Source organism: Amblyomma mixtum, chromosome 6 (genome assembly GCF_055824585.1).
Source record: "Amblyomma mixtum isolate Tamu chromosome 6, ASM5582458v1, whole genome shotgun sequence".
NCBI classification, from domain to species: domain Eukaryota; kingdom Metazoa; phylum Arthropoda; class Arachnida; order Ixodida; family Ixodidae; genus Amblyomma; species Amblyomma mixtum.
The window spans coordinates 125,304,939-125,330,633 of NC_143017.1; the positions used below are offsets into that span (position 1 = coordinate 125,304,939).

At 47.5% G+C, this 25,695-nt stretch overlaps 1 protein-coding gene across 1 annotated transcript in view; it reads left to right on the forward strand.

The window, feature by feature from the left end:
- Nucleotides 1-25,695, forward strand: part of LOC149340282 (phospholipid-transporting ATPase ABCA3-like) — a 34,209-nt gene that overhangs the window by 2,723 nt on the left and 5,791 nt on the right. Inside the window, exons 3-14 of the mRNA XM_089550709.1 lie at nt 1,494-1,762; nt 2,806-3,106; nt 5,365-5,665; nt 8,551-8,704; nt 9,343-9,627; nt 13,347-13,628; nt 14,514-14,660; nt 16,248-16,811; nt 18,410-18,977; nt 19,920-20,048; nt 22,808-23,147; nt 25,105-25,360. Coding sequence (XP_089406835.1) covers nt 1,494-1,762; nt 2,806-3,106; nt 5,365-5,665; nt 8,551-8,704; nt 9,343-9,627; nt 13,347-13,628; nt 14,514-14,660; nt 16,248-16,811; nt 18,410-18,977; nt 19,920-20,048; nt 22,808-23,147; nt 25,105-25,360 — 3,596 coding nt within the window. The remainder of the gene's footprint in view (nt 1-1,493; nt 1,763-2,805; nt 3,107-5,364; nt 5,666-8,550; nt 8,705-9,342; nt 9,628-13,346; nt 13,629-14,513; nt 14,661-16,247; nt 16,812-18,409; nt 18,978-19,919; nt 20,049-22,807; nt 23,148-25,104; nt 25,361-25,695) is intronic.

The following is a 25,695-nucleotide window of genomic DNA, read 5'->3' on the forward strand; positions in this document are numbered from 1 at the left end:
ATCAAATCAGTCAGTGAAGTCTAGAGTGTTGAAGGCCTTTTTCTTGCAGTGGACGTAATTAGGCTGGTGGTGATGATGGTGACTTACTGCTGATTTACGCGCTTTCTTTTAGAGAACTAACAAAATCCTTTATAAATAAGAATTATTTCCTGTAGTGTCCGCTTATTGCCTTGTGGGCGAACAGTTGCTATGTGGAGGACAGTCAGGCCACGCCAGATTCTTCAATGCAACTTCAGCATTGGAATGCCCCTTGCATAAGAGAATCAAGATTCTAGAGGACCACCGCGCATCGTAATGACGTTCAGAGTTAAAAATGGCACCTCTTGCTGTGCGCGACTTCTTTCTTGTCCAGGCTTTACTTTTCTCGGCTGCACTTTGATTGTTGACCTGTTCCAACTAAAACTGCGGCTGGAGGCTTCTGACCCTCGGTCATTGCCAGATAATTCTAGACAACCAAAAGTGAGCACCTGGTAGCAATCCATCTTGTTGTGGCCGGCTTAGCGCGATCATGCACGGCCGCGCACGATGGCTTTGATGCTAGCTTCACTCGACTGCATTTGGTTTCGACACAGCGCACCCGGCCGTTCCCTGGGATATGCGATGAGGACTATGCTTTTTTCGCTCATATGTCTAGTAAAACACGCGTGCCAGATGGACCACATTTACAGGCAAGACATGAGCGTTTTCATCTGCGCATTACACAGCGACAACTGTGGGCGACTAGCTTAGCGTGACTATATGTGAAAGCGTGAAGACTACGGGAGCCTCAGTAGAGAGCACATATTGAAGGCACCTTGACAGTGCGTCGGTTGCCAGCCGCGAAATCATGCTCTAACCGGTTCTTGCTACTGACTGTGACGTGCCCTGTACGCTTAACGCACTAAAGTGCGAGTGTTTGCAAATTAAGTTAATGCTGCTTGAGCTAACATTTTTTCTGAATCTGAAATTATGGGGACCCTCACTTAAACTTGTTCCGTCAACAACCTCGAGATGATGAAGGGAAAGAAATGCGTGTACACCTCTAGTCGAGGCTAGAATACAAACGCGTACCGGTCGACTCTAGAAGTGACGCACTACCGATCAATTCATGGAACATTTCGGCCTGCCGTCAGCATAGACTCTGTTTTTTACGAGGCTGGCACGTGCAGAGTGACAGAGTCTTTAGGAGTCTAGTTAGAAGGAATGGGCAGGTATTTTTCTCACATTTATTTCCCTAAATGCCAATTTTTTTTAGTAAACAACAAGGGCTCGTTACCGAAGATGAACATGTTTGGCAGTCATGTTTTAGAGGGTAACTGTTAACAGCTGGCTTCTCGAGCAAACGATGGCAAGTAAGTTAATTCCAGAATACCGTACTTTAAGTGCGTGTAACGGATGACAATCGCTACTCAATCCTCTAATCATTCGTTCTGCTTCAAGGGACGGGACAGACTAAATTTTCGTTACTTAGTAGATTAAGGGAAATAAATCTGTCCTTCGCGCTGGCATCGCAGGGCCGTACCCGCTGGACGCACCATCCCATCGCTGGCTCATGCTGCTCCGGCTCGGAATCGGCTACATGGTTCCCTTCTGCCTCATTCTGTCCCGCGTGGTGGAGGAGACCCAGCAAGGCATGCGCGAGAAGCTCCGCCTGGTTGGCTTGCGCGCGTCTTTTTACCGCATGGGCCACTGGATGTCCGGATTTTTCTCGGGCATCGTCAGCGTCGCCATGGTGATGGCCTACATGACGGGTGTCGAAAACACAAGCAAGTACGGGTCGCAGGTGAGTTACTGCTCGATTGTCAACGCGGGCTGTATGCACTTGACAGCTGCGCCACTAAAAGAACTGCTACTTGCTGTCAGCTTGTATGCCAGCGCTGCTGACGCGTGCATCAAAAATATTAATATATCCTCCCTGCGAAGGCAACCGCTTCTTGTGGCGTTAACAAATCTGAGCTTGTTCTGTGTGATGTCTTAGTTTATTTCACTTTTTTTTTTGTCTCTTGCTTCCACAGTCAGTGCTGGAAACGCGACTGCGCTCCCTTAGGCACTACTTTTTTCGGTCTAGCAGGATTAGAAAAGTACTGTCCACTTGGTTGAAATATTATAGACATTACTTTTTCAACGCACACAGACTTCAGTACATTGACTCTCATGGTAGCACGCTTCGACGTGAGTCGTTAACTGTTTGAGGAGAAGGCAGACTTCAGCGGCTTTTTTTAGGATTCTGCATCTCATTGTTAATGCTATGATAGGTTGGGAGCAAGAAAAACACACGCTAACTGCCCCGGTCTGAGTGAGCATCAGACCTGAGTCGTGAGGGAAGAACAGCACTCGGTTAAGGGGGAAAAGAACGTAGTCCACGCGCTGCCTCTCTCGAAAATAGACAGCCTAAGAGGATTGCTTCTAAGACGTAAGTGTGGCTCTAGTTGTAGTAGGTAGCGATTAAATTTCAGGAGATTTGTAGCGGTCGCAACGCATAACGAGCCCAAGAGCTTGACGCAGAGACAGACCTCTCGAACTCATTACATTCGACAAAGGTTGTATGTTCCACGCATTGTTTATGGCGGGCCAAACCCACTTGGGCTAGGGGCCACGGTGTCGCAACGCATCAGACTCTACCTCATGGTTCAAGCCAGAGGAGTCAAAACGCGCACTTTTTGGACCACTGTTACTACTTGTGATAATTCGCTTTACAACTAGCACCGATTTAGCCGCTCTTGCACACAAAAAAAGTGTGGGAATATGGCAACGCTCAGAGGGCGCGTCTTTTGCGAGCGTCAGTTTGCGGCGACGGCGCCCTGATGTCACGGCGCTTCCTCTCAGTCATTCCTGGACGGCACGAGCAAGACTGTGGTGCTCATATGCTTCGCGCTGTTCACGGCTCAGTACATCTCCAGAGCCATGCTGCTGGGGCTCTTCTTCAGGGACACCACTCTGGGCGTAGTGTTCGGCGCCATTTACTGGACAATCAGCTACGTCATGCCATGCGTGCTCCTCGAAGACATGCAGGGCCGCGCCGCCCACTACATACTCATGGACCGGTGGACAAAGCTGCTCACCACTACGCTGCCGTGCGTCGGGATGCACTGGTGCTTCCGCATTATTGGATGTGCCAATGCCGTCGGTAAGTGGTTCTTTCTCCTATGGGCCTCTACTCTCAAAACTCCGCCACGAATTCCCGCCCAATTTCGCGCTTTGGAGTGAACATAATGAAGAGCCGAAAATTCCAAATGGAGCAGAACCAGAGAATGATGCGCTGCTGCCAGAAAAACATGCAGGCCATCCGTATGATCTCTCGCGGGGCACCAAATAACGGAGAGAAAGGATGCAGCCGAGCTAATAACTGAAAATGAGCTAGAGGAAGGAAACGCGGAGTCCTGACCCGAGGCATCATTGGCACTTCATTATAACAGCATTAGAACTGGGTTGTCATATTGAAGACGAGAACGGGAATTTTTCGAACTGTTTATTGTGCTTAGATTTCTGCTAAAAGGTAGGTGAATAGCTGCAACTACACTAAAATATGGGCGCCCGCTGCTGCAGTGGTGTCACACCAAATGGCTGAGCCGACCTTTGGTGACATCGGCCGCATTTGATGTCCGCAGGCTCCAAATCCAAACATTTAACCCTTTACCCGCCACGGTGTCTCAGTGGTTAATGCGCTCGTCTACCGAGCCGGAGTACCTGGGTTCGAACCCGACTGCAGCGGCCTCGTTTCGGTGGAGGCGGAACGCAAAAGGCGCCCATATGCTGTGCGATGTCAGTGCAGGTTGAAGATCCCCAGGTTGTCGATATTATTCCGGAGACCTACACTACAGCACCTCTTTGTCTTTCTTCCTTCACTCCCACATTCCTCCCTTTCCTTATGGCGTGGTCCCGGTGTCCACCGAGATGTGAGGAAGATACTGCGCCATTTCCTTTCCTCAAAAACCAATTGACCAATTTACTAGCCCTTTAAGGCAAAACGCGGAAAATAAAATTCCCAAATTATTGCAATTTTCAATTTTGCTATTTTTTTTAATAATTTACGTGTCTTCGTCTGTCTCATAACGAAACATTCTGGCAAAATGCACGGTACAAATTTAGAAATTGACATTTTTTGTATGTGTGGTCGTCGAATTTTTCTGTTGGTCCCATCAGATCGCGCATTCCGCGGGTTTCTGAAAACGGAGCACCACCATCTTAGTATCCCCATGAAAGAGAGAGATCAGAGCTTCCGCCGGTTTTAATTCTGCTTTCCTTTGTTCAAACAAAATAGTATACGAAGCGATATATGGCGTCCCCGAAGGAATGAACTTAAAGCTGATTTTCTCTAGCTTTCACTTTATATGTGATTGTTAGCATTCATCCATCCAGAATTGCGTAATAAATGACACTAAAGTTATTGTATTTTTTGTTCATGAATTCTGATACTTTGAGCGAGTGCAATAAAGCACTCTGTTTTGTATGCATTCTAGAGATAGGCGTACATTTCCATAAGTCTGGCATCTAATCTAAAAAAGAGCTAATAGCCTTATTGAACAGAATAGGCCTTTGGCTACATGCTGCCATCAACAACTTGTGCATATTCCTGAAATATTTACAACCCCTGGGATGACTTCACAAATTGTAATTGTGCTAATTGTAATTTCTCAACTATGCCGCCTGGCTATAAAAAAGTAAATTCTGAAACCACTTGATAATGTGTAGCAAATTTTGTTGCCTTTCATGAAAGAATAACAAAACTAGTTGCAGTGTCCTCCCTTAATGTTCAAATTTTGAATGAATCAAAGAAAAAAAACCATTGCCTTCGTATTGCTAGGAAATGCTTCGACAATCAAAAACAAATGTCAGAATTTGCTATCGTGGCTTATTGTTCAGAAAATGGTACGACGCCATTTAGTAGCAAAAAGAATTTTGTCAGTTTTGTGCAGCCATTCTAAATTGTGTGAAAGCCTAGGTCGAAGATATCGAACCAAGTACAACGCCCACAGAGAGAAAACAATTTTTTATCCAACAGATGTCTCTCTATAGACGCAGCGACACTTGTCTGAAAATGAGAGATGTCGTACTGTTGGACGCTGGCTGAATTCCGACATTCGCGCCCCCTTCAGCTTCACACTGCCTGCTCGAAGCAACTGAAAACTTTTTGACCGGAAAGCGATGGCTGTTGAGAGCACGCTGACACCAAGCTTTTTACCCAAACTCACGTTGAAATGAATACATGGCGTGCAAACGTCATGTCGTGAACTCGTGACAGTGTGTAAGGAAACGTCAAGGTACAATCCTTAGCACCAGTGGGTTAATCACTTGGCCAAATATCCACTTTGCTATATTCCCTGCCACCGCAACAGAGCAAGACCGCTCGGGCGTAAAAACCACTCACATTTCACGCTCGCTCAGGCGAGCAGTACACGTTCGGCTCAGCGGCCTCTTACGTGCTGGAGCTGGACAACGTGACCATGGTCGAGATCTGGAATGTGATGCTGGTGGACAGCCTGGTGAACATCTTTCTGGGGTGGTACTTCAGCCACGTCCTGACGTGGTACATTGGCGTGCCATACGTGCCCTGGTTCCCGTTCACGTACAGCTACTGGTTCCCCGGCCAGCAGGGATCTTTCCAGCAGGTCCCACCTTCTAAGCCAGACGGCATCCACTTCGAGCCATACCCCACCGACAAGGAAGAGGTCGTCTTCGTAAACAGGCCAGTGCGCTTTGGTTAATCAGTAAGCAAACTACTAAGCATTGTGTCGCTTGCAAATCAACTTCTACAACCACTGAGTAATGTGTCTTTTCAACAGCGTTTACGCTGTAGATTTCAAGAATTTCCTTGCACATGCGACCCCTCATCAGTTAGGATGCCTGTGAAGCAAAATAGATTGTCGTAAGGGAGTGATTACTCATGGACCACCCAAGCGCAGCCATACGGCTATAAAGGAAAGCTATACAGCTTTCTCAGAAACTTCGCAGTTAAAGAAAAATTCGTCCTGGTCCGGGGTTCGAACCCAGGACCACCGCTTCACCGGAGCAGTCGTTCTACCAACTGAGCTAACCGGGACGGCAAGCTTATGGAAGGGCGAGAGCGAATTGATCAATAACTCGAAGGGAGTAATCACTCTCTTGCTACAAATCTACTCCACCTTGTGAGATTCCCCTAAAGCATTTGACCAAATATATTATCGTTCGTATAGACTGTGTTGCAATTGAAAGGCTATATTTGTACTATAGTAAGTATAATAAAAGCTGAACGCCAAACTGCTTAGTCACTGAATACAGTAACGGTAATCAAATTACATGGTTTTTGAAGGAAATATTCAGCCACTACAGTATGCTCAGTAGACAGTGTGGTCTTGAACTGGTCAGTGCTGTGCATCTCGCATTTATATAGTAAATAAAATTGTTCTTTCGGTTTTCAGCGCTGAAAAGGGAGGCTTCTCCCCCAAGCACGACGTGATGATTTGATACGTCGACACGTTCTCATGAGTTCACATGACATCTACGCATTTCTGCCTACCTAGTATACGAGTATTAACGGTGTGAGCCGAGACAAATCTATTGGAATGATGGGTCGAAACCAACCTCAGATATGTATAGTTTGGGAATAGGAACAACGGAGTGGCCTTTAATGGTAACTGCAAAAATGGAGTCTCCTCGATTATAACAGATTGATTACAATTGATGACAATGACAAGATGATGATTGCTTATTCATCGATGAAGCTGACGTTCGCGACACAGCTTACATAACAATTTCCGGTATACAGAACGGCGCACGAAACGCCGACTGTAATTTTAAGCATGAAATGCTTTTAGCTCCCGTTGTCGGCAGTGGGGTGACGTCACGCCGAGACCGAGAGCCAACATCCGGGCACTGAATTCCACTCATCCGGGCACTGAAACGAGAACATCCGGGCACCGTACGAGATTTAACGAGATTTAACGAGACACTCTAAGCCCTCCTACAGGACCGGCATACAAGCGCCGGTAGCTTCGCGCCGAACGGATGGTGGCCTTCCTCCCTTCCTGTACGGTGCGGTTCGGGTGTCCACCGAGATGATAGAGAATTACTGCGCCATTTCCTTTCCTCAAAAAGCGTTGCGTTCAAAGGGCAAGGCATCGCGCCGAACAGGTGGTGGCGTTCCTCCCTTCCTTTATGGCGCTGTTCGGGTGTCCACCGAGATGACAGAGAATTACTGCGTCATTTCCTTTCCTCAAAAAGCGTCGCGTTCGAAGGGCATCGCGCCGAACGGGTGGTGGCGTTCCGTGGACTGCCTGGCAGCGCTACAACACGCTGTCGCGTTCCACTCCTAAAGGCGAAGCTTAAGCGTCATTAATTAGTAGTTAATTAGTATTTTGTCATTAATCAGAAATTAGTCACCAATTAGTAATTTGTCATTATTTCGTCATCAATTATGTGTGACGTAATCCAGTGGTGACGTCACCAGTGTCACATAGGCAAAGTGGTGCGGAAAACGCTTTCGCCTCTACGCACTTTAGACAGTCTCGAACGCGCTGCATATACATTCTTGTCAGGCCTGCGTCTCGTCATGTCCGCGTACGCTTCTGCATCGTTCTGCATTTCATGCTTACCCTACTCTCGGTTACGGGGGAGGCACAGATTTTTTTTTCTCCGCTCTGCACTCACCTGTGTTCGCATGGCCACATTTCTTCGAATCAAACATAGCAATAGCTTAAACCTTGAACACTTCCTGTTGAGCTAGTTGGTCTTCCATATTATAATGAACCAGCGCTAAAAAATATACGGTCAGCGCTTCCGTCTGTGTGCCATCGTTCGTCTTGTCCATTTGTTCATCTGTGCTAGTTCATCAAAGCTAGAAACATTGCCCCAACTCTTATGGGCAAAACTAGCAATTGAAAATGCTGGGTTATTTAGTTAATGATAAGGTCTAATATAGAATTCCTTCCCCATCACGATCCCAAAGAAGAGTAAACTGAAAGGAGCGACATATCATTTTGTCTTCAATACGCTCGCAGAAGATATTTAGATAATCAAGTAACACTTGTTGCTGGGCTAGTTGGTGCATAGTTCTACGTACAAAAGTTAGCGCAAAACACAAGACAGTCACAAGAGAGGTGGACAGGACAACGCGCTACTGACAACTAATTCTTTATTGAAAGAAACACGTAATATATAGACACATCGCCACACCACCTATCAGCTGCAGCAAAAGTCAGAATGATGTAAAGGTTCATAAAAGTGATAAAAGACACAAAGACTTAAAACACGACGTAGCTACAAACGATAAAAGTGGTGGAAGAACATTAAATATTTAGAGCGTTGTCCTGTCCACCTTTCTTGTGATTGTCTTGTGTTCTGCGCTAACTTTTGTACGTAAAAATATTTACATAACCCGGATGAAGCTGTGGTGTCTAAAATGGCCTCTTTATTGCATTCCATTGCATTATTAAGCTGCATAAAGCAAGAATTTGGTTACGGAGCCCCTGCATAGTACCATAATTTACGACCCTGCGCTTGCTCTGCAACACAGAAGGTGCAGGTGCCTGCAAACACACAATGAGCTTGTTTTTTTTCTTCTACCCACCAACCCCAAATAAACTTGTCAAACAGGCTTGAGTACGAGATGAAACAGAAGCACATCCTGCGAGACACGAGCTTCAAGGCGTATCAGGGAGAGATCCTGGCGATTCTGGGTCCTAGCGGCGCTGGAAAGACTGCACTCATGAATATCATCAGCGGCAGTGCGGTGGCTACGGGGGGACAGGTGAGCCATACCATTTTTTCTGTCCAGTGTCAATTGCTAGTGACGACTTGCAAGTCGGTGGTTTAGGAAGGCAGCTTGACAGGCGGTTAAATCCGTCAGTTTCAAAAAAGTGATTAGTGGGCGAAACAGCGCTTGCATGCTCACACTTTACTCTGCAATAAAGGTGTAGAAAGCAGCACATATTTTAATGTGAGCTTTACAATTTGGTAGAATTGTTGGTAGAAGATTACTTTCTTTCTAACTAGCGATTTTATTTATGAAAATACAGATCACAGTATCTCACATAAAAAAAATGCTACTAGCAGCGCTGTGGAACCGAAGTCGGTATTCAGCTGTTAATTAGTATTCTGTTTCTCTGTAAAGCGCCGCGGTGGTTTAAAGGCTATGGCGTTTTGCCACCGGACGGAAGGTTGCGAGTTCGAATTCTGGCGATATGAAAACACATTCGTGTTCTGTGTGATATATGTACAGGCGGAAATACCTGTGGTGATAGAAAATATTTCCCAGCCCGCCACTATTGTGCCTTTCATAACCCACCTCCTGATTCGGTTCATTAGGCTCAACATAAAATACCCATTTCATTTTAGTTACATGCAATAACACGCAACATTACCTCCGTCGACCAACGTTCTTCGCAGGTTATCGTGAACGGCTACGACGTGGCGATGCAGACGAAGAAGGCTCGTGAACTGATGGCCGTTGTTCAGCAGCGGGACGTGCTGTTCTACGACCTGACGGTTGCCGAACACCTCACGTTCTTCGGCATGATAGCCGGTCTCTCCGGGGACGCGCTAGTACACCGCAGCGTCGAGCTCGAGGACATGTTCTCCATCAGCGACGTCGCCGACGTGCGCGCCAGCGCACTGCAGGGATCTCAGAAGCGTCGTCTGGCACTCGCCATAGCTCTCGTCGTGCCCCCAAAGGTACAGCCGTCTTGAGACGTTGCAAAATGAATTTATCCGACAACCGGGAGAAAAGCCCTGCTTTAAAAGTTATAGCGGATGCAATGCCTAGCCATAGGGAAATGCTGAATCTCTTCATAAGGCGCGTTTCCTGTTCATCGGCTTCATCCCGAGATTGAAGTAACGGTCTCAGCTGTGACGGTACACGAGCCTTTCGTTCAGTCTATGCCGGTCATGTTTCGTGTCAGTTCACTAATGTATCAGTATTCTTCAGAGCTTAATGTACCCAGTTTCCTGTAGATAAGCCTACTCACAGCCCCCCCCCCCCCCCCCCCCCCCCCCATGAATCCATCTTCCACCTTTTTGGTTACTGGCATGAGGTCCTTAGCCCTCCTATCAACTATACTTGCTTCTGGTACTGAGATTGCAGAACTTCATACAACCCAGGCCCAGGTTTTTTTTTTTTTTTGTAAAGTGCTTCCTTTTTGTGGCTTTACAATTCTATTCGCATTTGAAAGCGTTGGAATGGGTCGATTGCGGAGGAGCTTGCAGGCGCGTCTGGCAGGCTATGTTTTATCCATGTTGAGCAAATTTCCGCTTTTTTGCCATATCTTACAAAGAAGCAGCGGCGCGCCCTGGATGCAGCGTCTCTTTAAAAGGACATTGAAGTCAACTCCATGAAATTGTTGCTCCCACCAAATAAATATGTCAGTTATAACAGCGTCAAACCAGGTATGACTTGCGAAAACACTTGGTTTCGAATTAGCTTTACTATTGCTTAAACATGCCTTGACCACCACATCTCCAAAATAATATCTTTTAAACTTTCGTGCCACGTGACCTTCCCCTAGCCACGGCGTATCCAAGTCATTTCATCTCGAAGTTTACACCAATCATCTTTTTCATGACGTTTTCAGGGTTGCGAGTGAAGCAGTGCTTTCACACTGAAATTGATGCTCTAGCACTTTCTGGTTATGTTGACGTCTGACAGGCAGCAAATGGCGTCTTTATCGCCGGGAAAATTGCATTTAAAAATCCTCCCGCCCGTCTACGTATACTCGCGCGTCCTTATTAAAAAGAACATATTGCGACCACTTCGAAATGAGCGGTGCTGTAGCGTAACCTCTACGATCAGCGCGAAGAAAATCGACGTCGATGCACTCGTTTTAATTGCGAAAAGGCGGCTGATGGCGACATCTGTATTTCGTTTACTGAACTTTTCTTCCTTACGAAAGCCCGTTCTTTGGGGATAGTGGTTTTTGTGATTAGACCATGATTCCCTTATCAATACAGACCGACTTCTATATGACTTCAGTGTCTCTCTGAAGGTCGGTGGCACCCAATACTCGATCGGGAGACTCCATGTTGGCGCACAAAGGTTTATTCGGCTCCTTCAGTAGAGGGAAAGTTCTAAAAATCAGTCTGAAATAAGACGTCGATATCTCCAAAACAGAATTGGATGCTCTCATGTGTCGAATACGCGAAAAGGCTTATTTCCGCAAACATATTTTGATTTGGCGAAATTTGCCCCCAAATGGCGATGTCATCAACCTGGAAACAAACGCAGCACGGGGCGCAGACTAAATAAGCATGCTGCCAGAAATCATCTTTCAGCACTATTTAAAACTGACTTAGAATAACTGAGATCTTTCGGTAAATTTTGGCAGTCGATAAAACGAATTTTCTTTCCTAACTCCACCACAGAATTTTTCGCGCTTATTTTTGTGTCAGCACTATACATGTGCAGACCTTACTCACAACTGCCTTGGTAACGTCAGCTACGGCGTTCTAGGACGCCGAAAGAAATACCAGCCGCGGCGGTCACGTTGCGATGCGGGCGAAATGCAAACGGCGCCCGCGTGCTCTGCGATGTCAGTGCACCTTGGTTGGTTATTGGTTATTGGGGTTTAACGTCCCAAAGCAACTCAGGCTATGAGGGACGCCGTAGTGAAGGGCTGCGGAAATTTCAACCACCTGGGGTTCTTTAACGTGCACTGCCATCGCACAGCACACGGGCCTCTAGAATTTCGCCTCCATCAAAATTCGGCCGCCGCGGCCGGGGTCGATACCGCATCTTTGGGGTCAGCAGCCGAGCGCCGTAACCACTGAGCCACCGCGGCGGGGCATCAGTGCACCTTGAATAACCCTATAGTCAGTGGAATATTTTTCCAAAGACTCTAAAGAACCTCAATTTGTAAAAGCTTAATCGAAACCTTCCACTATGGCGCCTCTTTCTCATTTTTGTTCTCTCACTCCCCCCTCCATTTGTTCCATCGCAGCGCGGTTCCGGTGTACAGTCGCCGTCAAATTGAAGGCCACCACTTCAAACCGCCTTGAATGAATTGCTTTTCTGCACTGTACATTTGCAAGAAGACCGAGCGGATTGCATGAAATTAGTTGGCTCCTTCAAGCTTGTAACCCTTTTTTTGTGTGTGGAAGGATGAGGGATAGGCTTCATAGAAAAAAAGATTATTTGTTTCCATCCCCCGACAGCATAGCTATCACCTTTACATTGACATCGAGAAGCGAGATATTTATACGTACTACATTGTGCTGCCCAATTGCCATCGATCGGCAAGGCGATCTGATTTTTGCACTGGTTCACCACGATCTACAAGTTCGATTGGTGTTGGTGCGAAATGTATGCACAAGGCATTAAGCCGCTGGCAAATCTCCCGAGACCAATTAATACTCGTACAGAACAAGGCAAGCGGTTGATTCTTTCATGTTTTCCAAGTTTCAGGTTGCCGAATCCAGCGATAAGTCTTGATTCTATTGTCGGAAGCGCGAAGACTGCTCTACTAGAGTGTTTATTTTCTGTGAAAGAACTGTGTGACAATAATAGAGGCGTAATTCTATCGAAGAATTACATGTTTTTTCTCTATAAGCAGATAAAGGACTAATACTGTACAATGCACGTCACTGCCAACAACTGACGTCTAACGGTTGCTTTTGTATTCAAGATGCGCGTCGGCACGCACTTCCGCGCACGAAGACAAGCGTGTCTGCTTCGCCGCCTGTGGGAACCAATGCACAGGCACTGATGTCGCTCCGCTGCTACCGCGTTGCTGCTTCAAGTGGCCGTATTCTGGGAAACCAGCTTTTCTTTCCCGGAGAGCAACACAGCATGAGTAGAGTGCGGCTTTAGTGTGAAGATAATCGCCGTCTCATCGAGGCTTAGTTGAGCTGCAGTTGACCAGTCTTGCATTTTTATTGCTTGGCCTGACGGCTAGAATGAAGCACGTAGTGGGACAAATGACTGAGTGCTAACGCGATCATTGTTGCCTGATAGCGCGACGAAAGGGGCTGGGCTGGGAGCGAGATGAGTGTGCCGGATTCACGCCGAGACTGGCGCGTCCGCAGCGTCCAGCAAAGGAACGAAATCATTGCGCCGCCAAGGACAAACTGCAAGATGCGGGCGCTGGTTAAGCGTTTGCTCCAGCAGGTGGCGAAGCAGCTATTCTTGTCCCTGTGTGGACATCCGTGCTGGCAAGCATTTTGTCTTGAACCCAGCGCCCACTGTTAGGCATCGCTGGCAGGCACCGGAACGCACCAGTCGGGCGCTCTTATAGCCAGTGCGCGTCTAAACTGGCATTCGCGCTACCAACCGACAATACTGACGATACCGAGGAAAACAGGGTGGTCAGTGCGGCGCATCGGCACAGCTTGGTGGCTTGTGTGGCAAAGAATGGCCACTGTATACAATTTTTCACCGAGGCCCCATGGCGCTGGCCGCGCAGGTTTTGATTCTGGATGAGCCCGTGCGCGGCATGGACCTGGCTTCTCGCGTCAACGTGTGGCAGGTGCTGCTTAAGCTGAAGCCCACCACATGCATCATCATGACCACACCAGAAGTTGAAGAGGTGGAGTCGCTAGCCGATCGAATCGCCATCCTGGGCTACGGAGCTCTCAAGTGCTACGGCCGCACTGCCTTCTTGCATCGCCGCTACGGTGCCGGCTACAACATTTCCATCCTGAAGGCTTCCAAGTTCGACACAAAGCGCACTCTTCAAGCTATTCAGGTACGGGAAACTCAGAAGCGGCACTAGCTTGGCGGAGTGCTACATTAAGTGTACAAAAGTTTTCCAGAAACGAAGCAATTTTTTAAACTGCTAGTTAAAACAGAACAAGGTTTTATGTGCCAAATAAGCACTTTGGGCCATGAAGCACGCCGTATATGAGGACAGCGGATGTATTTCGACCAGATCCAATCTAAACTGACCGGTTGCGATCCACTTCCATTGCCTAAGATCCTGTAGTCTAAAGCATGTCTCGAATTTGCAGGGTAATTTCATTAATCTTTGCTGTTTTTGAATACCACGAAGGAAGGGGGGGGAGCATTTATACCATTGCTAGTGAGCTTCCCGGACACAGGATGAAACATTTGTCATAGTTATCGGGATAACTAGCCAATGATTTGTGTTACTGATATTCATCTCATTTTACAGTTTACCCTAGCTGATAGAACTTAAGATGCAGTAGTTATTCAGACAATAGCAGATATATTTGTCTTTTCTCGCCTAATAACTATGCCGAGCGATAAGGAACGTTCCACTCGCTCTGTTTCGCATACAGCATGCGCACTTCCCTTATAACAGTGGTCTATAAACAGCCTATAGACTTTTTATAGACTCTGTTCCCTTCCTATCGATACTTCCTTCTATCTGGACACAGTATGTAGACCGTCTACAAATAAGCCTGCTGAAAGTGTATGGCTATAAATCTATAGATTTATGTCTATTGACAGACTACGGGGTTTGTATTGACTACAGAATATTGTCTAGGATTTGTCTAAAGCCAGGCTATCGACTTTATAGAAAAAAGTCTATGGACAGTCTATAGACTGTTTAAATTCATAAGCGATTCTCCTCTTTGCCGCATGTTTTTCTTTCCGCTCCAACCTGCAGAGCCGAGTTCCTGAGAGCCGAGTGGTGCAGGACCAGCGCAACAGAGCCGTGTACTCCCTTGGTCTACGCAACGGCGTCGGGCCTGTGTCGGCCGCACTCCAGCTCCTCGAGAGTGACATGCGGGGCATGTGCATCGAATCCATGAAGGTAACGTGTCGGTTTACAGCGAGGCATTTCAGAGCGCTGCCAATGCGACCATTCGGAGAACTTGTTTGATAAATAATCCTTCTTCCTGATAAATAATATTTCGCAAATACAAAATGTGGGCAAGCTGTAGCTACCGCTGGCGGCGTTTTGCTTGAAGTCGAAGACTTGGATAGGTCACCGTCTTTTATAAGCGTGGCAAAAACAAGGGACACAAAAAACGACACAGGTACGCTGAAATAATCTGATGAACGAAAACCAACTCGCTCAATACTGCGTACTCGGATTAATGCCGGATCAGAACACAGTTGTCGGCGTCGATTCACCAGCTGGTCGGGCCATGCCAACGGAATACTTTGGCGTAGCAGATCGGCTGCAGGGAATAGGCTGTAATCGAACGTCATCGAATCAGGAAGCTCGGTATGCGGCGTGCGAAGGCAGAAGTAGCGATGTCTGCATCCTAACGTAATAAGAAGCAATAGCTGCTTTGCCGCAATTTCGAATGCCGCGTTTCGTGCTCTTACTCCCGTCCTCTATGATGGCAACTGCACCAATGCGACTTGACTGACGTGGTTTTATCAAAAGTGCGTTCATTTAAAGGTAAACCGCTCAAAATCCGCATGGCCTCTCATAAATGAACGCCTAGCTCGGCGCACTTGCATCGAGCTCCTAAATTCGTGGAAGCAGTGCGGCCAAAGGGCAGTGATGAAAATCGTCCTGAAAGTGCAGTAAGCACCATCTTATACTATAAGAAAATCTTAGTACCGTCATTGCAGGACTACGGGCAGTACGCGGGCTATACATGTTTAAATATGCATGCTATGCTTGAGCCAATTTTATGTAAGGCGTGCGCTTCCTAACAGCTTGCAGGCGCAGCACAACCGCGACCTTTTTTCAGTCTGTACTTCGCCATGGCAAGTGAGTGAGAGTGAGTGTGAGAGTGGAGTGAGTGTGAGAGTGAGTGTGAGAGTGAGTGTGAGAGTGTGAGTGAGAGTGAGTGTGAGTGTGAGAGAGAGTGAGAGAGAGAGTGTGAGAGAGAGTGTGTGAGAGAGAGAGTGTGAGAGAGAGAGTGTGTGAGAGAGAGTGTGAGAGAGGGAGTGTGAGAGAGAGTGTGTGAGAGAGTGTGTGAGATAGTGTGTGAGAGAGTGTGTGAGATAGTGTGTGAGAGTGTGTGAGAGTGTGTGAGAGTGAGAGAGAGTGAGAGAGAGAGTGAGAAAGAGTGAGAGAGAGAGTGTGTGAGAGTGAAAGAGAGTGTGTGAGAGTGTGAGTGTCGAAGTGAGAGTGTATGGGTGGGTGAGTGAGGGTGATTTACTGGGTGAGGAAGCGAATGGGCGGATGGGTGAAGGAGGGCAATTATCGACTTAAGACAATAAACACAGTGAAGACTAGTCCGCAATGCGGCATAAAATTATCTTGCTGGTGCAAAGCTAAAAGTTCTCCGACTTACCTCTGGCCGGGAGTGCGGAAAGATGACAGCTACGGCTTCTGCCAAGCGTGCAAAAGGCGGTGCTAGGGGATGGCAACGTTTCAGATGCCCGCTGCGCTGTCGCTTCCCAACAAGCTGCGAAAAATAGCTGCCCCTCCTTGCAGGTGCACGTCGTCACCATGGAAGACATCTTCACCCGTGTCGTGCTCGAGGTAGACATCGCGAATGTCGAGGCGAGCCGAAAAGCGGCCACCACAGCGCGCCGTTCCATCGCCAAGTCGCACATGGGCGCCGCCACAGAGATCGACTACGAGGAGCGCGATATGGTCATGGCCACCGAGAACGTTGGCGCCATGTCGAACGTCGAGGTGGAGTACGAGTCATCGGTGCAAATCGAGGCTCACATGAAAACCTTGTATGACCTGAAGCCGGGCAAGCCGAGCTACTACCAGACCCTCGTGGCCATGATCCAGAAGCGGCGTAGCTACACGTACCAGGTGTTTTCGCTGCCAGTACTGTGCTGGCTTCTGCCCGCGGCCCTCATGTTCGCCGAGTGCCAGTCAGAGAAACGGCTGGGGGAAACACTCGCGGTCAGCTTCGCAGGGGACAACCTCATCTACGACCTACCTACCCTGCACCCAGGGGCACGGACGTTCGTCGCCGCCGACGAGGCGTCGCAGGCGTTCAAGGACCAGTACCACGGATATCTCGAAAGGGAGGACACACAGGTCAGAGTGCGCCGACGACACGTCGGCAGCGACACCTAGCGCACTTGGGTGTCCGCATCTTTTCGTTCCAGACGCCATTAAGTAACAAGCTTGACCTGCCGAAACCTATTTAGGAAGCTTGACAGTCATGAATACAGTAGGAAAGCTTTGCAAAAGCGATTTTTGGGATTGCACACCTGGCATGAAGTTTATTTTGAAGAAGGCACGAAAGAGACAAAGACAAGTAAGGCACAAAAAATGATGGAACAGGCGCCAATCATCAACCTTAGCTATGAACCGACTAGCACAAACCAAAGTATTTCTTGGCACCATACCTTGCATGAAGCTTCAGACATCCGCCGCGGTGGTTGGTGGACAAGGTGTTCGGCTGCTGAGCACAAAGACGCGGGTCGAATGCCGGCCGTTGCGGCCACGTTTCGATGTACACTGTGCTAAAACGTTCGCGAAGTGTGTGACGTCATCGAGCGTTAAATAACAGTGGTTGGTAGAACTTAATCCGGGGCCTTACACTATGGTTTCCTTATAGCCGATGTGCGGTTTTGCGACGTCAGACCCCACATACCATACCATTCCATACCATACAGCCCAACCCAGCACGCCCTACTATATCACCCTATACCACACCACACAACACAATACTTCATACCCACGAAATAAAGCAAACATAATGTGAAGCATGCTGAGCGGAAGACGCCAGAAGCCACTAATTATTTTGATGCAGAATACTTCGGAGACCAATGAGACACTGTTTTTCAAGAGAAAAAAAAATACCGCAATACGCGTTTACAAGCGAAGGATGCCCACAGGCAAGACGCTCGAACACAACAAATCCTTATTGTGTATATCCGCCTCTTGTGAGCGCATTCTTTTTCAGCTGGTTTCATCTTGTGAAATACGCACCAGTTGGGCGAATAAACCTTGTTTCTTTAAGAAGACTTTCCCGCGTTTTAACATTGAAGAGATTCTTTTTTTTTTATCACAGCTTGCTATACAAGAAAATGATATTGTATATTTTTCATGTGACTAAGTTAATAGAAATTAATGGTATGCACAAATTGTAAAGATTAAAATATCAATTGTACTACATTGCCTTTAGTACAGGCTATAAACATATTGGTCTAATGCTTTTGGCAGAGCTAACTCCATTTCATAGCTTACTTGGGCAACCATTAAGCCTCGAATGGTAGCGTCACCGCCCTAAGCTTTTTTTATATTGGCCTGCCGGTTTATCGTGAAGTCTGATTTTTCAGTTAGTTCGTCTAAGCTCCTTCATATTGTTCGTCCGATTATGAAACTGAGGAAATCATTTCTTTTTCAACGGTTTCACTGCACGTGCCATCCGATGAAACGTAATATACAGTCTTTGTCAGAAGTATACAGTCCAAGAGGTCTGCTTCTGAGCCCTGCAGCGCGGCTTCCCTTGCATAGTCAGGGACCCTAATCTCTGGAAGGCGGGAGGAACTCAAGTCCTCAACCCTCCCTAGATTAGGGCTGTCAAATGCTCTAAAGAGCCCCGCTACGCGGATTGAAAGCCACCCCCTTTGGCTGTATATTTTTCAGCCTGTACATCTTAATGTCTCATTTTCCTCCTCATTAAGGTCGAGGACGTGGCCAGCGTAAGCGGTGTCATGGCGGACTTCAAGGGGTCGCGCACTGCCTTCCGCGAGTACAGAGCAGGCGCCGAGTTCAAGGCGGCCGCTGACGCCGCGACGGCAGGCAAGGCGGTGGCCTGGTACAACGGCGACTCCTATCACACCCAGTCGGCCTCCCTGGCTGCCGTGGGGAGCGCGTTGCTTCGGAAAGTCGCCAGCGATCCGGACGCCCAGATGATCACCGTACTGCAGCCCCTCAAGAAGCGGAACGACACCATCACGTCACACAACACCGCGCACTCACGCTACGCGGAGGAGCTGGCCAGCATGCTTTCTTCGCGCGTCTTGCGCATGGTGCTGCTGCCGGCTACCACGTCCGTGGTGGCGGCCAGCTTCGTGCTCTTTCCGATTGAGGACCGCGTCACCAACTCCAAGACCATGCAGCTCCTGTCGGGCGTGCACCCGTTCATCTACTGGCTGGGCAACTACGTGTGGGACATGGTGCTGTCCCTGGTGGCGCTGCTGGTGCTCTTCTTTCCAGTCCTCTACTGCCACTCGGAGTTCATCAGCATCGGTGAGTCCCTGAGGAGCCGCGCTTACTTTTTTTGCCAGTACGTCGGTGTGCAGCTAAACCGTAAGGCGCTTGGATTGAGTCCGCACTGGTGCCCTTCGGAATTGTAGTACGGTGAATAAAAATAAAATATAACACAAATAACATGGCACATAGGCAGCGAAAAGAGCAATGAGCAGTGACGAGGAGATTTATAGACAATAATGGTATTGATTGCACTGGGGCATCAAGGCCTCAGTGCGAGAAAGAAACACATCATTACACACATTGCTAGCTATGGAGCCTGGTAGACTATTCTAAGCTTCTACCTGTTTGTATTGCATGAGTAAATCAAATTTCTTTAGTTTTCTGTCCATGTCAGTATTCTCAATTCTATTTGTTGCTTAATAAGTTCAGAGTTCAGTGCTATAACTGTATATCATGCACCGCTGCTTTTGCTGTCACAGTAAGCACACATAACAGGCCAGAACATTCCAAGCGTAGATGGGGTTCCACCTTAAACTCAACGGCTGGTATTCAGAACTAATTTGAGGTAGTGGTGAATCAGCGTTCACTTACGCCGTGGAGGTTCTTTTTCAGGCCACATAGAAAGAGGCAAATCTTGCAATAGGTGTCACAAGAAGAATCACTCGGGATTGCTCGGGGATTACTCGCAAGAGCGCCTTCTCTGCAATTTTGACCAAAATAAAAATATGAACTCGAACTTACGATTCATCTCGTGGTGGTAGCTGAGGATGTGATAACTTTTTCTGCATGGATCTTTAAAGTCACTGAATACAGTGCTGCAGAAAATACTTTACGATATCCATCTGACTTCCAAAGATGAGAATTTTTAAACGGCGACAAAAGATTTATTTTCAGGCGAACAACTGCAATGTTATTGTTGTAGAGCGCAGCGCCTGTGCCCGTTTTTAAGCAGTGTATGCTTTCTTCCTTTTTTTCTAGCTATCAGCGTGGTCGCGGTTTTCCTCAGCTACGTTCACAGCATGCTGGCGCTTGTCTATTGGTTTTCCTTCGCCACCGACTCGCTGATCAGCGGCTTCATGATTGTGAACGCTATCACCGCCCTTTCAGGTACGCAGCGGCTTTCTGTGCCCTATTTGCGCTCAGTTCAATAATGTTCCAGTGATCAAAATTATCTGGAACGCTCCGCTGTGGCGTCCCTCATAGCCTGTATGTCTCTTCGGGGTGTTAAGCAGTTGCTATTAATTTCTAATTGTGAAAGTATTATATGGCCATCGGCCATAAAACCCGAAGGCGCTGACCAGCACTGATCTCAAAACCCCCAATGATGTCACCATGGTCTCATATGACGTCATCACTAGACACAGTGACGTCTACAGCAAAGAAAAATAAAAATCTTTACGAAGGTGTGAAGAATTGATCAAGGGCTTTCAGATTGCGAAGCGACAACGCAACCAATAGGGCACAAAACCGCGTTGCATCTTGGCGAATAAAGATGAATCTAATGTATGCATTTCCTTGCGACTGTTCGGTAATGAGCAGGTGTCTCATTACAATGGAAGGAATTTAGTAAACCTCGCAATAGAGTTCACGGCTAGACAGTGCTTTCGCATTGAAAGCACAGCCGCCGCGGTGGCCCAGTGGCTATGGTGCTCGGCTGCTGACCCGAAAGACGCGGGTTCGATACCGGCCGCGGCGGCTAGAATTTCTTTGGAGGAGAAATTCTAGAGTCCCGTGTACTGTGCGATGTCAGTGTACGTTAAAGAACCCCAGGTGGTCGAAATTTCCGGAGCCCTTCACTACGGCGTCTCTCATAGCCTGAGTCGCTTTGGGACGTTAAACCTCATAAACCAAAACCAAACCATTGAAAGCACGTAAGTTTTCTAAAGTGTCCTTCATGATTTTTTTACTCCATGAAATGACTGCTGTGTGCATTAAAAATAGCCCCTCATAGCATCTTACTAAAATTTAGGTTGGTTGGTTTGGTTTGGTTTATTGGGGTTTAACGTCCCAAAACAACTAGGGCTATGTGGGACGCCGTAGAGAAGGCTTCGGGAAATTTCGACCACCTGGGTTCTTTAACGTGCACTGACATCGCACAGGACACGGGCCTCTAGAATTTCGCCTTCATCGAAATTCAGCCACCGCGACCGGGATGGAACCCGCGTCTTTCGGGCCAGCAGCCGAGTGCCGTAACCACTGAGCCACCGCGGCGGGTCCCTAAAATTTAATATTTATGGTTATTCAATAAAGAACCGTCCATATATTGTAATGCACACTCCCTTGCTCATTTTGAAGGTGCACTTTTTAAAAAGTTTATTTGGGCATAACCTCATACGTGATGATGCAGTGGAACCGAAGTAAAAGCAGTCTTTCAGGAGCTTGACCAACGGTTTTAAAGCCTTCAGAATTTAAACGTTTTGAGGACATGAATATTTAAGCACTTTTTAAACGGCTTCAAAACATGCATTTTCAATCTGCGAAAAGATTTGATCAAACCATGTCTTTTGGACATGATACAGTTAGTTGGTTATATGCCAATAAACCCAACATAACATAACTAACTACTCTTCTTACGTCCCAACGGTCTTTCACGCGTCTTCCATTAAACCTAAAACAAGCATATATGTGTCCTACAAAGCCACATAGGCTGAGCAGCTCATGTTTGATTTCTCCTTGTCTACTTCATAATTAAATTCAAAGGCGCCAAATCATACGCAGACACACACACACACAGGAGAAGAAAGACGAGACAGAGCGCCACTCACAACTGATTTAATGTGCAGAAAGACACGTACATATATGTCACTGTCGGCGCATGCGCAAGGAAGACATTCAGCTTCGTGAAGATAAGCAGCGATCAAAAAACGCTTTTTCAGCCTTATACAGGTTTATCGACTTTTCACTGACGCACAAGTTGCCCCTCTTTTCGATATGGAATGCTTCTATCAGTTCTCTGGCTTTTGGCAAAGAGTAGTGTGACAACATATTAGAGTGTGTGTGTGTGTGTGTGTGTGTGTGTGTGTGTGTGTGTGTGTGTGTGTGTGTGTGTGTGTGTGTGTGTGTGTGTGTGTGTGTGTGTGTGTGTGTGTGTGTGTGTGTGTGTGTGTGCGCGCGCGTGTGCGTGTGCGTGTGCGTGTGCGTGTGTGTGTGTGTGTGCGTGCGTGCGCGCGTGCGCGTGTGCGTGTGTGTGTGTGTGTGTGTGTGTGTGTGTGTGTGTGTGTGTGTGTGTGTGTGTGTGTGTGTGTGTGTGTGTGTGTGTGTGCGCGCGTATGGTTTGGTGCCTTTGAATTTAATTATGAATAACTACCAACTAGCCCAACAACAAGTTCTTCTTGTCTACTTCGTAACTTTTTGTTGCCTGGCTCCAAAAAACGCTCCCTGATAACTACACCGGCATGCAACAAATGTTCGAAACGGTGCTCTTAAAGACAAACTCCAATCACACTTCCAAAGCGTCGCACCACGTGCTGGCGCATTGAGCGCCGCGCCACGTCGGGCGTCAAGAGAGATACGCAGAGGTAAGCAGTTCGACTGCCAAGAATGGTGAAAAGTAGTAATCAGCGTAATAAAGTGATTTTAAAATGTGTGGTATGTTTTTGGTACACAAATAATTAAGCACGTCTTTTCACTGTGATCCTGTATCTCAACACTGTCGTCATAACCCGCAGCGCCATCGACACTCGTTCACTCTGTGCTCGTGTGCAGCGCGCACGCCAAATATCTCACAGGAACAGATCCGAGCATCGGGGCTCGCGCGGGACTCCTGGCCCGCGGTGACGCGCGGCGCAAGTGTGTTTGGAGTTCGGGCATTGCGCTTAGTTGCAGAGAGGTACCGAGATTCGTTGGTCCCTGCGTGGTTCATGCAGGCACTGTGAGCGCTATGGGCTACCAGCAAGTGCTGATCTCTCAAGAGAGGGGCTCCGACACTCTCATCGCTACCGAGCAGCCCTGGGATGCGCTGCTCATGAGTCTCTACCTGCTGCCGCCTTTCTCCTACACCTGGGCGCTCACCAAGGTGCAGCAGAAGGTCACCGAAGACAGCTACTGCCAGGGCTCGGTCGACGTAGTGAACGACGTGTGTGCTTACCTGCACAACAGCCCGGACGACGGCGCCGTGCTGCTGACGAACCTGCGCTACTGCTGCGCCACTTTCTACGCCAGCAACGGAAGGAGCGTCTCCCATCTCAGCCCGTTCGCTTTCCACAGGTATAGCGGAAAGCTATGTGCAGGATTGGCCAAAAGTTCCAGGCCACGGGTATGCTTCTCATCAGTGTAGTCTGGCATTTCCGGCAACTCGAAGCACAAAATTTCTGTAGAGGGTACGATGAGCATCGTTCTCACCTCTGAGAACATTGGTAGCTTTATTGACCCCTTAAGTGTCAAGATATACCTCTGAAAAGTGGTCTCTGCGGCCTGGGAACTTTTTATTGACCCTGTACAGTGCGAACAGACCGCTTGAAGACAGGGGCCACACATACGCCCTTTGAACTCTAAGTAAAAAAGTGCGTCCAAATCAGCCTTGTGGTGCCTAGTGTACCACAGGATACCAACCGCAAACATGGGGATAATTTTGACTGCTAATTCTATAGGTTTATTATCTTTGTCTGCATATGAATGCCTGAGAACATTTTAAGAAGTGAAATACCTAGAAACGCAAGGGGCCGCCTGGAAGATCACACACTGCAAAAGCTAACCCTAGTAGCAAAACCACAAAATTTGTTCCCGTACTGCTGGATTAGCAGGCGATAGAATAGCGTCAATTTCTTTCCTAATTTACTAAACGCACAAATTTAGCTGTGCGCAGTTTCTTCGTTGTTAATTCAGAAATTGTAATTCGATAGTTTTAATTATGAAGTTCTCACATTTTTAAAAACTAAATCTACCAGTTTTCTCCATCTCTGCGATGTGGGACCACTAATAATGGAATGCTTCAAATTTATAACTTTTATCTGGATCTTTATATTCTCTGATCATTACATGGTTAAACGATGCTAACATCTTATTAGTGTGCCGTGACTAATTATTTGCCGCCTTCTCTTGCTGACGGAGTACAATGCTTGCCAGGTGGGTCACTACCTTAAGAAACGTGCGTGTGAGGAGTGTTCTTGACAGTGGGTTATATTTGGTCATGCGGTTAGGTGCACTAAATATGTAACTTCTCTTTCATTAGCTTCAGTCACATTTGTGGTTGGAATGTTGTCGAGGTAGGCATGTAAGTGCTTTTGTAGCAGCAGTAGCAGCGGCCTTATGCAGCAGGAGCAGCACCAGTGGTCGAAGACGATGACGCCGAAATGCCGCCGAATGGAGCTCCCTTTCGTGCTGGCGTCATCTTACATTCGAGCACTCCGACCAGTAAATCAATCATTTCCTTCATGGCGCCGGCCTCATACTCTTTGGGTGTTACACTTTTACTAATTCGACCGGAAATAGGTAACGATTTAGATATCATTTTCCCATTTTTTGCCCCTCGGAAGATGGAAAGGGCGGTTATTTTATTTTTTTCTTACTAAGAATCAGGCCAAACTTCTACCACCACCTCTTCCTGAGAAATGTAACCTGTGTTTCTCAATGCCCGCGCTGAGCACATGTAACGCGAGGCGCATATTGTAATATTTCTTTTCTTCATTTTTTTTCGTTGGCCACCATGCTTCTGCATCTGACACCGGGCTTGCGATTAACATTTCCTATAGTCTCTTACTACACAACGAACGAAAGGGCAGATGCGCACCCAAAGGACGTTCTCCAGCCATTGGCGTCGACCGATTGCCATGACATCGTGGTTAATCCCCTTGGATCTGCTAATGTGACATCGCAGGGGGTGACAGATAAAAGAGGATTAACCTAAGCCGTATAAAATTAACCGCGGCGTCATGAGAATTGGTCGAAGTCATTGGCTGTAGGACCTCCTTTGGAAGACAGATGTTACTGCGTTCTTGAGTTGTACCCGACTGGTATTTTTCTTATTCATTTGATACGCCTCAAACTACATTATGTAGCCATGAGACCATGCGAAAGCCAGGTCTCTACCAAAGGTAGAGTTTCGTTTCCTTTTTACTGGCATTTTTGTTTAAGGCTACGTGGTTTATGGCTACTCTTAATAGTTTGTTTTCCTAACTCGTGGACGTATAACGTTCGAGTGGAAGAATGGCTTTCTGAATCGCAGGGACTCTGTCATGGTTGAGCTGCTGGTGATGCTGATCGAAGGATTTGTTCTCCTCGCGCTTCTCGGCATGTTCGAGCACGGACTGCTGCGTACGCGGTCCCAGTCCAGTGTACAGAGCGCGCCGACGCAAGAGGGGGAGATGCGGCCTGGAGTGGCTGAAGAGAAGAGAGTCGTTGAGAAGATAGTGGGCGGCCGCGATCTGACGAAACCAGCACTTATAGTGCTCGACTTGCGCAAAACCGTCGGCACCCGTCAGGTACTTAACCCTGCCGCGAGCTTCACTCCTACTGTGAAGTAGGGGCAGGGGGAGGGGGGGGGGGGGGGTGATGCAAAGCGCACAATGACACTACCTGCTGGACTCTTGTGCGCGGAGGCTGTAAGAAACAGAATTATTTGTGAAGAAAGGAAGGGCGCTGTAGCTGTCTCATCTTCGTTGAACGCCTGAACAGCGCCGTGAGGGAAGAGATGCAAGAGGGAGTGGAAGATAGAAGAAAGGTGTCATAGTGGTGGGCACAACCCTTATAAATAATGGTGTATAGACAGTCTATAGACTTCTTATTGACTCTATTGACTTCCTATAGATATTTCTTT